Source organism: Lolium rigidum, chromosome 7 (assembly GCF_022539505.1).
Source record: "Lolium rigidum isolate FL_2022 chromosome 7, APGP_CSIRO_Lrig_0.1, whole genome shotgun sequence".
Taxonomy (NCBI): Eukaryota; Viridiplantae; Streptophyta; class Magnoliopsida; order Poales; family Poaceae; genus Lolium; species Lolium rigidum.
The window spans coordinates 216,527,787-216,539,545 of NC_061514.1; the positions used below are offsets into that span (position 1 = coordinate 216,527,787).

General features: G+C 47.7%; 1 protein-coding gene across 1 annotated transcript; it reads right to left on the minus strand.

The window, feature by feature from the left end:
• Positions 1 to 263: 263 nt before the first annotated feature.
• Positions 264 to 1,112, minus strand: LOC124672482 (flocculation protein FLO11-like). The gene has a single exon (XM_047208702.1). It carries the CDS (start codon positions 1,110 to 1,112, stop codon positions 264 to 266), a length of 849 nt encoding a protein of 282 aa, XP_047064658.1.
• Between the last annotated feature and the right edge of the window lie 10,647 nt (positions 1,113 to 11,759).

Below are 11,759 nucleotides of genomic sequence, written 5' to 3' on the forward strand. Positions count from 1 at the left end.
CAATAGATAATCCAACTGAGTCTAATGTCACCCAACGGTGCCCTCTTGCATTAGCATCGCTTTCGCCTCCAGCTTAGTAGGACGGAAAGGTACTTTCTATACGGGCTTAGCACCATGGCCCATTATTCAGTTGAATATTCAAGGAAGCAAGGGTTTGCGATAGGTAGAACAAAATTCCAATACCAAAATCGTTAGGCTCTCGAACTCGACATACGGGAGTTACGGACGCACCACCAACTAAGGAACATCAGGGCGCGCGTTTCTCATGCCGTTGAGTCGGCCTCAGGAGCACCGGCAGCCGTGGACGGGGACGGGGACGGTGCGCCAGCTTCCCCGGATTCTGGCGCCTCAGCGCTAGGTGCGGATGATGATGGTACGTCGGCGGACGGTGCCTCCGTCGATGGCGCAGGCGCACTGTCAGTGGATGGTTCTTCGGCGCCTGGAGCGCTGGCGCCCTCGGACGACTCTGGTGCAGTGGCGCCGAAGGAAGACTCTGGTGCGGTGGCGCCGTAGGATCCTCCGGGAGCGCTGGCGTCCCAGGCCGTAGGTGGCACAGCGACGTCGGCGGACATGGACCCAGAGGCCTCGGTGATGAGGTCGAGCGTTACGCGGAGAAGCTTCTCGAACTCGAGGCTCTTGGTGACGACGGCGTTCTTGATGTCGCTGATGGGCGCGTCCTTGCAACTCTCCTCGCATGTGGACGTTCCTCCCAGCGTGGCCGAAAGCCACGACTTGACCTCGAGGAACTTGGCGTCGGTGAGCTCCCGGGTGAGCGCGCTCAGGTGCGCTACCGTCTCTTCGATGTCGTCGGAGCAGCTGTCCAGGCACTTGAACAAGATGTCCTCCTTCACGCCGCTGAGCTCGTGGTGGGCGAACGCGGCCACCGTGGTGCCCACCTCCTTGGCCACGTACACGGACAGCTCCGCCAGCCGGCGCGCGTCTGCCGTCCGGGTCTCCGGGTTAGTCGTCAGTGACTGGATGCATACCTTGGGGAACAGAGTCTTGTTGCACGCGTCCTGGAGGTTGTCGCTGTGGGGGGTTGGCCGGACGATGGGGGCGGTGGAGACGAGGAGGATGAGCACGACGACTAGGGAGCGAGGCATGCGGTCCATGGTCGCTAGCTGCATTTAGAGAGCAACAATTGTTTCTTGGTGTGTCTGCCTTTCTTCGTGTGGTGAGTGGAGACGAATGGTGAGACTTGCATGGGGTTAAATACTACTCAAGTTGATCGCTGTATGTTTTGGCGGACAAAGTGGGTGGATGGTCCAGGACTCGTCTCCCTAACGCATGGTTTGGCATAGCTTTCGGAGAGAGGAACACGCCTCGTGTGACAAGTGTTGGACCTCTGTTCTCGTTTCAACTCTGCCTCTCAACCAATTCTGCTAAGCTATAGCCAACCTCATGGGACGGGTATTTGGAACCAGGACTAATGTTAGCACTAGTCCTAGTTCCAATGGCTAGAAACGCCACAGGGGTACGTCCACCTCTAGTCCGAGTGATGAGGCATCCCTACCGAACTAATACCTCCGTCATTGTAAGATGAACAAGATGTTGCTGTGAAGCTCAAGTCGAATAAAGTTAGGATTGGACCCATTACAAAAACTCGTGTGAAGCTACTTAAACAACAGGTGAATTCGCTCTTGAGTGATACTTTGATCGATGAGAAATTTATACTAACTAAATCCATTTACTTATAATATATGATCAGGTACGAAGATGGAGTAAGCATCGCAGGAAGAGAAGAGAAGCAGGTGGATATGGTGCTGGATGTGAAGACAATCCACGGACGCACGAGGGAGGAGAGGGAGGCATGCGCGAAGGAGGAGACGTCGACACCGGCACTGCCGGCCAGAGCACCCCGGCATAGCCGGCCTGACCCGGCACTGCCGGCCGAGCAACCACGGCACTCCCAGCCGTGACAACCCGGCACTGCCGGCCTGCGCACCCCGACACTGTCGGTGTTGCCCGATTCCTACCCAGTTTTGGCCGAACCTATCCCAGGTCGGTTTGTAGCGAACTATTTCGACCCCTGGTGGTCCTGGACGCCTATATAAGCCCTAGGGACGCCCCCAAATTTGGTTTAGACCACGTTTAAGATAAACCCTAGTTCATAGTTGATTGCTACGTAATACTATTGAATCCTACACACCAATTCACATCGATCTGGTGTTCTGCTAATAAAAGTTTGTGTGATCTATCGTTCCACCGGTAATTGGGAGATTGCAAATTAACCGCTTCGTGGTTGGCGGCTACGTGCGCAAGTGTGTGGAGTTGCGAATATCTTGCAGGGTTGAGAGCTGTTGCATTGGCGACATGAATCAATTGAGAGACTCGTCAGCGTCATACAAGTTATCATCCTCTTATCATCGTATTCATATGTTGTGTTCATCACCATCCACCTCGGTTAATGAGAAGATCGGGCAACCCCTTATCATCTTGGTATCTGATTTCAACGTTTCCTTGGCAAGCCATCCACAATCCACCCCATAGTTGAGTTGTGAGTTGTTTCCTATACTGAAAAAGCCAAAAATATTAGTGTTAGAGTTTTCCATAGGCTTATTGCATCGATTTCAAGTTTTAGTTGTTGTTCGCGTTTAGTTTTGGTCCAATCTAGAGTCTACCATGGTTTCAGCCGTGGCACAATTTTTGGTAGTTTTTCTGCCGTGATAGGAAATCGTGCCGTGAGTCCTGCCGTGGTTCTGCCGTGGCACGATTTTTGCCAGTTTCTCTGCCGCGATACAGTTTTCTGTCGTAGGTTGTTTTTCATACTTTTTGTTGCTCCGAGTCCACATAGCGTACATTTTGCTTTATCTCTGAACCGTAGACACAACCTTTTCGATATACGTGACTAGGAACTTTCCCAAAAGAGACTAGTTTTACTGCTCGATAGGCGGCTCATTAGGTTTTTGGTGCTTTGCATACTGTAGCTACAGTAACCGTGAAAAATATATTAAAAAAAGAGAGCAAAAAGAAAATAGAATAAAAAAACAAGAGATTGCTAGTAATATCAAGTGATGGCCTAGTTTACTTTTCTACACCCGTAGTTGAGCAATCTTGTGCCTATTTCGTTGAACTTTGCTAGTGTCTCTCGAGTGCATTGCAACATTATTCATCCATATAGTTGTATTGCCACATTTATCGCCTTGTGTGAGTTTCTTTGGGTGTTTTATACGGTCAGCGCTAGGGCTTGATTTTGGTGCATATAGGTAGCCTACCTACTGCCCCACATATTTCCTGCTTTGTCGTGTGATTGTTCTTATACCCTTGATATTCGCTTCGCTACATCCATGCACTAGTTCGTCTGTCACGCCCCGAAACCGGGCCTAGTCGTGACAACGCCACATATTTATAACCTTCCGATTATAAACATGTAAGGCTCAAATTAAACACATATTTACAAAGCTAAACAACACTTATTCATTATCTTTTGTATTACAAGTCGTACTACAAAACAAGCATCTTTATTCATTCATAACCCTTCCCGTAGCACTAGTCCTACTCGTTGCCATCAAGATCAACAACGCCTATTTCTGCAAAAAGAATGGAAATAGAAAGGTGAGTATGAGACATACTCAGCAAGCATACATACAAAAGAAAAGGTAGATAGCACCGGATCAAAGTACAAGAATTAGCAAAGTCAAAGATAATATAGCTGCAGAATAAAACGAGTTCGAAAATGAAGAAAGAATATCTGGCATCACACATCACAGCAAGCTTCCCAACCCGGGAGTCACATGGGTTAATATTAACGCTTTTACACTCTGTAGAGGGGTACTCTGACATCAACAGTCTTGACTAGGTTGCGCTAGTCAAGCAGTGCTCTTTGACCCGCTAGAACCCGAACACTCTGACCTACTGATGTCGGTCGCTCCTACGGATCCATCACCGACACGTTCTCGAACAGAGGCCGTTCCCAGCGTAGAACACAGATAGTCCCATACCTATACTGTGACCGGTACAATATGTTTGCCGTCGTGATACCAGAGTACTGTCAAACAAAGATTTACATAGATAATTAACTGATGAATACATCAAAGAAGTATGACTAGCTTCTCCACAAAATAAGCTTAGTCGCATGTACATGCCACCATCGACATGAGCAGCACCACTGGTTCCTCACGCAGTGAATAGAACCAAAATAACAGTAGATGTTCAAGTAGCAACAAGTACACTGGTTCCTCACGCAGTGAATAGAACCAAAATAACAGTAGATGTTCAAGTAGCAACAAGTACACTGGTTCCTCACGCAGTGAATAGAACCAAAATAACAGTAGATGTTCAAGTAGCAACAAGTAATAGTAGGCAGAAGTCATATCACCAGAAGTCAAAGGGTAGAGTACAACTTAATTAATAAGGTGCTATCTATGGAAGCCAAGAGTAAGAATCATTGCATGGCAGTAGGGTCATGCATGTACTATCGTAGTATTCATGCATGTGTATGAATCAGGAGGTAAAACAATGTATATAACTCAGCAAGAATCGTGGCAGCAGTACTAGAATCATGGTAGCAGTACTGAACTAGGAAAGCTATCAGGGATAGAACGCACTAGATGGGCAGCGCGCTTCGCTGCGCCGGCTGCCAAGCGTGCTTCCGTGCCTCGTCTTTGCGTTTTGCATATGTGTGTTCACAGTTTTGTTTGTGCGTTTGTGTGTGAGGATATCTCCAACGGGGCGGCGTATATCGGAAGGCAAAAAATGATCGCGAGCGTCCGTTTGTGTCGCCACGCGGATATAGTTTGAACGTGTGTCCGTTTTCGTTTGGGCGTGCTTTTTGCGGGGCGAAACATTTTTTGTTTTTCAACATAGAAAAGCATAATGTACTACGTAGAAACTATACAAAGTATTTGTAGAAACCTAGACTATGTGCTGGCTGACGGCTCGGTCCTGTCGTTGCATCCCTCCTTCGTGTGTCGTGTGGCCGTTGGGGTTTGGTGTGCCGCCATATCCTTTAGTAGGCACAGCCGCAGCTTCTCGTTCGCGATGTCCTCAGCCTTGTTGAGTGTCTGGAAGGAGTCGACTAACGCCCTCTGTTTTGACGTTTTCTCTTCTGGGGTAGGCGCATTAGGGTTATCAGAAGAACGTGAGGTGTCGGAGTCGTTGTCTTCGGCGGCTACCACCTTGCAGCGTTTTATCTTGGCATCGAACGCCACGTGGGGCGCTCGTTCCTCCTTTGCTTCTTTTTCCGCGTTAGCTAGGAACTTAGCTTCGATGATCGGGTCGAGGAGGTCGTCGGTGCTGTCGTCGTCGAACTCCTCGTTGGAGCTCGGGGTTGGGGGAGGTGGGGTCGGAGGTGGAGGTGGAGGCACGGTAGACTGGTCGCAGCTGGCGCTGTTCATGGTGGCAAAGGTGGAGGTTGAGCAGCGGCGCTACGGCGGAGGTTGTGTGGCGGCTAGAGCTTAGTGTGGGAGAAGATCAGATGTGGACGCTCTTGTTTATATAGGCCGAAGGTAGGCGACGACTACATCATGTGTGGCATCGCCGTTATATCGTGCGCAGAGGTAGGCGATAGCCGCGTGCCACGCAAGGCATCACCACTATGTCGCCGTAGATTGCCAAAGCGAGGCCTCTGCGTTAGCACCGGCGATGCTGAGCAGACGCATCGAGCATGGGTCACTGGCAGATGGGCTCGACGAAACATCCAGACGTGAGCAGATACTTTGTGCCTTTGCGCCCCGCATTGTGAGGTGTGTGTGTCGTGTTGAGTAACCAAAAGGAAGAGGGGTTACAAGGTGAAAGCTGCAAGTTATACCTGCGATGGTGGTGGTGGTGGTGGTGGTGGTGGAGATCGCCGGATGTCGAGGTCGAAGGGGGCGCGAAGATGCGCCCGGTCTGGGGCCCGGTTGGACCGGAGCCCTGGACCGGCGTGTCCGGTTGGCCGGCCGGTCGGACCGGGGTCTGCGCCGGGTCGTCCGGTCTGTGGTCCGGTTGACCGGGCTGGAAACCGGGTTTCACGATTTGAAGCTTTCTCTCTCCTGTTCTTCCCCAAACCGAAACCAAATCGACCAAATCGAAGGGAAACGATGGAATTGGAGGCTCAAAGTTGGGGAAATAGTAGATCAAGCACAACAACACCAAATCCACGGACCAAAACCACTCAAAACGCAACCAAATCACAGATCGGTCAAGAGGCAATTTGGGGCTATTTTTGGGGATTTTTGGAAAATTTTCTAGGGACGAAATCGGGTGGGTGGAGGTTCAAATCCGCGGAAACCAAAGGCTGCTGATACCATATGATGAGGTCTAAGACCCCGTGTGTGGCCCGATCTTGCGGATTGACGTCGAAACCAAAGGGGAGATGGGAAAACGCGAGGAACACGAAGAACACGACGGGCACGAGGAACTCCGAGACTCACACACGCACACCAACCCGATACACCCGATGCTTACCTCCGTGGCTCGATGGACCACGCCAATAGAATCTCCGTGGAAGAGACACGCGGTAGAATTACCCGGAGAGAGATTGGGATTGGAGAGGAAGAGCTTGGGGAAGGAGAGAGAGTAACAAGTACTAGAATCTCCTTCAACAAGATCTAAGTCTACAACCAAGGTGCCTTGATTACAGAGGGATGATACCCAAGGGAGACTAAGCTCAAAGTTAGGGTTTGAGTTCAAAACAAGTCCAAAGAGCTAATGAGGGGTTCCAGCTACTTATATAGGCACACATGGCCAGCAAGGGCGAACGGTACGCAAAAGGATAAGTTAAGGCAGTTTGGTGGGGCACTCTCGTCAGGTCCGGTTTGGGATCCGGTCTGACCGGGCCTGTGACCGGGCTGTCCGGTCATGGGTCCGGTCTGACCGGGCCTGTGACCGGGCCGTCCGGTCGACCGGTCGGAAACCGGATTCCTGCGAGGTTTCCGGTCCTGGGTCCGGTCGTCGTCCGGTACGAGGGAGCTGGTCCGGTGTCCGACCGGTCGACCGGGCCTGTGACCGGGCGCCCGGTTGTGGGTCCGGTCCGACCGGGTCCCGGACCGGCCGGCGTCCATCTCTTCCTTGGAGCGCCTCGAGCGACGTCGGCTTCGGCTCCATGATCATCTCCATGTCCAGCCGCTTCTCTCCCTCCCTTGATCTTGGCGCCTCCTCCTCTCCGAGGTCTTGATGCGCCTTGTACCTAATGACACATAGCACGTCGGCATGAGGTAGCAATCCATCCAAAGGGGTACCAAGATCAAGGGTAGTGAGGAGCGAGTTCACCTCATCATGTAGAGCCTTGGCTCGGGCTCGAGTCATCGGTCCACTTGGGGGACTTGTTGGTCTTGGTGTGGAGGTGACCGAAGGCCACCCCGCATCACAGACGCTCCAAGTAAAGTACATAAGATGTGACCGAATAAAAATAGAGTTTCAAGAGAAGAAACCTGATAATTTGTCGATGAAGAAGGGGATGCATTGGGCATCCCCAAGCTTTGATGCTTGAGTCTTCTTGAAATATGCAGGGATGAACCACGGGGGCATCCCCAAACTTAGACTTTTCATTCTTCTTGATCATAGTATATCATCCTCCTCTCTTGACCCTTGAAAACTTCCTCCACACCAAACTCGAAACAAACTCATTAGAGGGTTAGTGCATAATCAAAAATTCACATGTTAAGAGGTGACAAAATCATTCTTAACACTTCTGGACATTGCTCAAAGCTACTGCACGGTAATGGAACAAAGAAATCCATCCAACATAGCAAAAGAAGCAATGCGAAATAAAACGCAGAATCTGTCAAAACAGAACAGTCTGTAAAGACGAATTTTAAAGAGGCACCAGACTTGCTCAAATGAAAATGCTCAAATTAAATGAAAGTTGCGTACATATCTGAGGATCACTCACGTAAATTGGCATAATTTTCTGAGTTACCTACAGAGAATTAGGCCCAGATTCGTGACAGCAAAAAATCTGTTTCTGCGCAGTAATCCAAATCTAGTATGAACCTTACTATCAAAGACTTTACTTGGCACAACAATGCGATAAAAATAAGATGAGGAGAGGTTGCTACAGTAGTAACAACTTCAAAGACTCAAATACAAAATAAAAGTACTGTAGCAAAATAAACACATGGGTTATCTCCCAAGAAGTTCTTTCTTTATAGCCATTAAGATGGGCTCAGCAGTTTTAATGATGCACTCGCAAGAAATAGTAGTTGAAGCAAAAGAGAGCATCAAGAAGCAAATTCAAAACACATTTAAGTCTAACATGCTTCCTATGCATAGGAATCTTGTAAATAAACAAGTTCATGAAGAGCAAAGTAACAAGCATAGGAAGATAGAACAAGTGTAGCTTCAAAAATTTCAGCACATAGAGAGGTGTTTTAATAACATGAAAATTTCTACAACCATATTTTCCTCTCTCATAATAACTTTTAGTAGTATCATGAACAAACTCAACAATATAACTATCACATAAAGTATTATTATCATGAGTCTCATGCATAAAATTATTACTACTCCCAACATAAGCATAATCAATTTTATTAGTAATAGTGGGAGCAAATTCAACAAAGTAGCTATTATTATTATTTTCATCATCAAATATAGGAGGCATATTGTAATCATAATCAAATTTATCCTCCATAACAGAGCGGTACTAAAAGACTACTATCATTATAATCATCATAAATAGGAGGCAAAGTATCATCAAAGTAAATTTTCTCCTCAATGCTTGGGGGACTAAAAAGATCATGCTCATCAAAGCCAGCTTCCCCAAGCTTAGAACTTTCTATATCATTAGCAACAATGGTATTCAAAGTGTTCATACTAATATGTTCCATGGGTTTTTTAATTTTCGCATCAAACCATCCATGTCTTAAATCAGGAAATAGAATAAGAAGCTCATTGTTGTCCATTATGCCAAACTAGTGTAAACAAGAAACAAAAAGATGCAATTGCAGGATCTAAAGGAAATAGCTTCGAACACTCACACAATGGCGCCGGAAAAGTACTTTTACACGGGACCGGAGTATGAGTGCCTTTTACCTTTCCTCCCCGACAACGGCGCCGTAAAAGTGCTTGATGTCTACGGGTGCTTCTATTCTTGTAGACGAGTGTTGGGCCTCCAAGAGCAGAGGTTTGTAGAACGGCAGCAAGTTTCCCTTAAGTGGATCACCCAAGGTTTATCGAACTCAGGGAGGAAGAGGTCAAAGATATCCCTCTCATGCAACCCTGCAACCACAAAGCAAGAAGTCTCTTGTGTCCCCAACACACCTAATAGGTGCACTAGTTCGGGGAAGAGATAGTGAAAGACAGGTGGTATGAATAAATGCGAGCAGTAGCAACGGCACCAGAAAAGTGCTTTGTTGTCCAGGACTGGTGTGTGGTTGATGGTGGTAATACTGCAGGAAGTATAGATGCAGTAAAACAAGTAAACAAACAGACGATAGCGATATTTAGGAACAAGGCCTAGGGATCATACTTTCACTAGTGGACACTCTCAACATTAATCACATAACAGAATAAATAGATAGATGCTAGACTCTACACCCTCTTGTTGGATGATGAACACCACTAACTGTGTAGGATTACACGAACCCTCAATGCCGGAGTTAACAAGCTCCACAATATTCAATGTTCATATTTAAATAACCTTAGAGTGCATAACAGATCAACATAACCAAACCAAGTACTAACATAGCATGCACACTCGTCACCTTCACACTACGAAAGGAGGAATAGATCACATCAATACTATCATAGCAATAGTTAACTTCATAATCTACAAGAGATCACAATCATAGCCTACGCCAAGTACTACACGATGCACACACTGTCACCATTACACCGTGCAGGAGGAATAAACTACTTTAATAACATCACTAGAGTAGCACACCGATAAATTGTGATACAAAACACATTGCAATCATAAAGGGGTATAAATAAGCACTTCACTATGCCATTCATAACAGTGAATAAGTATTCTGTGAAATATAGCCTAAGAGACCCACACGGTGCACACACTCGTCACCTTTACACACGTGGGACAAGGAGTCTCCGGAGATCACATAAGTAAAATCCACTTGACTAGCATAATGACATCTGGATTACAAGCATCATCATATGAATCTCAATCATGTAAGGCAGCTCATGAGATTATTTTATTGAAGTACATAGGAGAGATATTAACCACATAGCTACCGGTACAGCGCTTAGCCTCGATGGAGAACTACTCCCTCCTCATGGGAGACAGCAGCGTTGATGAAGATGGCGGTGGTGTCGATGGAGGAGCCTTCCGGGGCACTTCCCCGTCTCGGCGGCGTGCCGGAACGGAGAATCCCGTCCCCGCATCTTGGCTTCGCGATGGCGGCGGCTCTGGAAGGTTTCTCGTACCGTGGCTTTTCCGTCTCGAGGTTTTAGGTCAGGGACCTTTAAATAGGCGAAGAGGCGGAGTCGGAGGGCTGACGAGGCGACGACACAATAGGGGGGCGCGGCCCCCCCTCTGGCCGCGCCGGCCTGTCATCTGGGGCCCACAGGGCCCTCCTCTGGCGGCTCTCGGGTGTTCTGGAAGCTTCGTGGAAAAATAGGATGCTGGGCGTTGATTTCGTCCGATTCCGAGAATATTTCCTTACTAGGATTTCTGGAACCAAAAACAGCAGAAAACAACAACTGGCCCTTCGGCATCTCGTCAATAGGTTAGTTCCGTAAAACGCATAATAATGACATATAATGTGTATAAAACATGTGAGTATCATCATAAAAGTAGCATGGAACATAAGAAATTATAGATACGTTTGAGACGTATCATTCACCATGCCCAAGTTCCAAGGAGAGGAAGACCCCGATGCATACTTATCTTAGGTACTCAAGGTTGACAAAATCTTCCGCATACACAACTTCTCCGAAGCAAAGAAAGTGGCCATGGCATCACTTGAGTTTGTAGGATATGCAAATGTTTGGTGGGAAGAAGTGAACAAGAAGCGTGACAAGGAAGATCTAGAGCCCATTGACACATGGGAAGAGATGCAAGAAGTCATGCACAAACGCTTTGTGCCCAACCACCACAAACGCGACCTCTTCAACAAGCTTACTCAACTCAAGCAAAGCTTCAAGTCCGTTGAGGAGTACTACAAGGAGATGCACATGACCATGATGAGTGCCAATGTGGATGAGCGAGAAGAGCAAACAATGGCAAGATTCTTGAATGGATTGAACATTCCCGTCAAGAGAATAGTGGAGTTCTTGCCTTACACCAACATGGTTGAGTTGCTTCATCAAGCTACAAGAGCCGAACACCAAGTGCGAGAAGACTTAGCAAGTGCAAAGACAAGGTCCTTCTTCGCCGCAAGAAATGTAACAAACACCTCCTCAAGCATCAAAAACACAAGTGCTATTGCCTCCAAGGATCCTCCCAAGCAAACGAAAAGTGCCTTCAAGACAACAAGCTTCAAGCCGGAGCAATCAACTATGTCCTCCAAAGCTTCCACGGGATCTAGTAACATCACTTGCTTCAAGTGTGGTGCTCAAGGACATAAATCCTTTGAATGCAAGAACACAAGAGTTATGATAACTCGGGATGATGGAGATGTGGAATACTTGAGTGAAGGTGAATATGAAGCCTTGGTACAAGCCGCAACCACTCATGAAGATGATGACTTGGAAGACCAAGAGCAAGTCCTATGTGTGCATGATGCAAGCCCATCACTTGTGGTGACCAAAGTGTTGACAACCCATGTCCTCCCCAATGAAGACAAAAGGTGCAACATCTTCCAAACAAGAGCCGGAATCAATGGCAAGTCAATAAAGGTTATCATCGATGGAGGGAGTTGCCACAATCTTGCAAGCACCGA

Excerpts from the sequence above, each read along its gene's own strand:
- LOC124672482 (XM_047208702.1), bottom strand. The coding sequence starts at position 1,112 with ATGGACCGCATGCCTCGCTCCCTAGTCGTCGTGCTCATCCTCCTCGTC.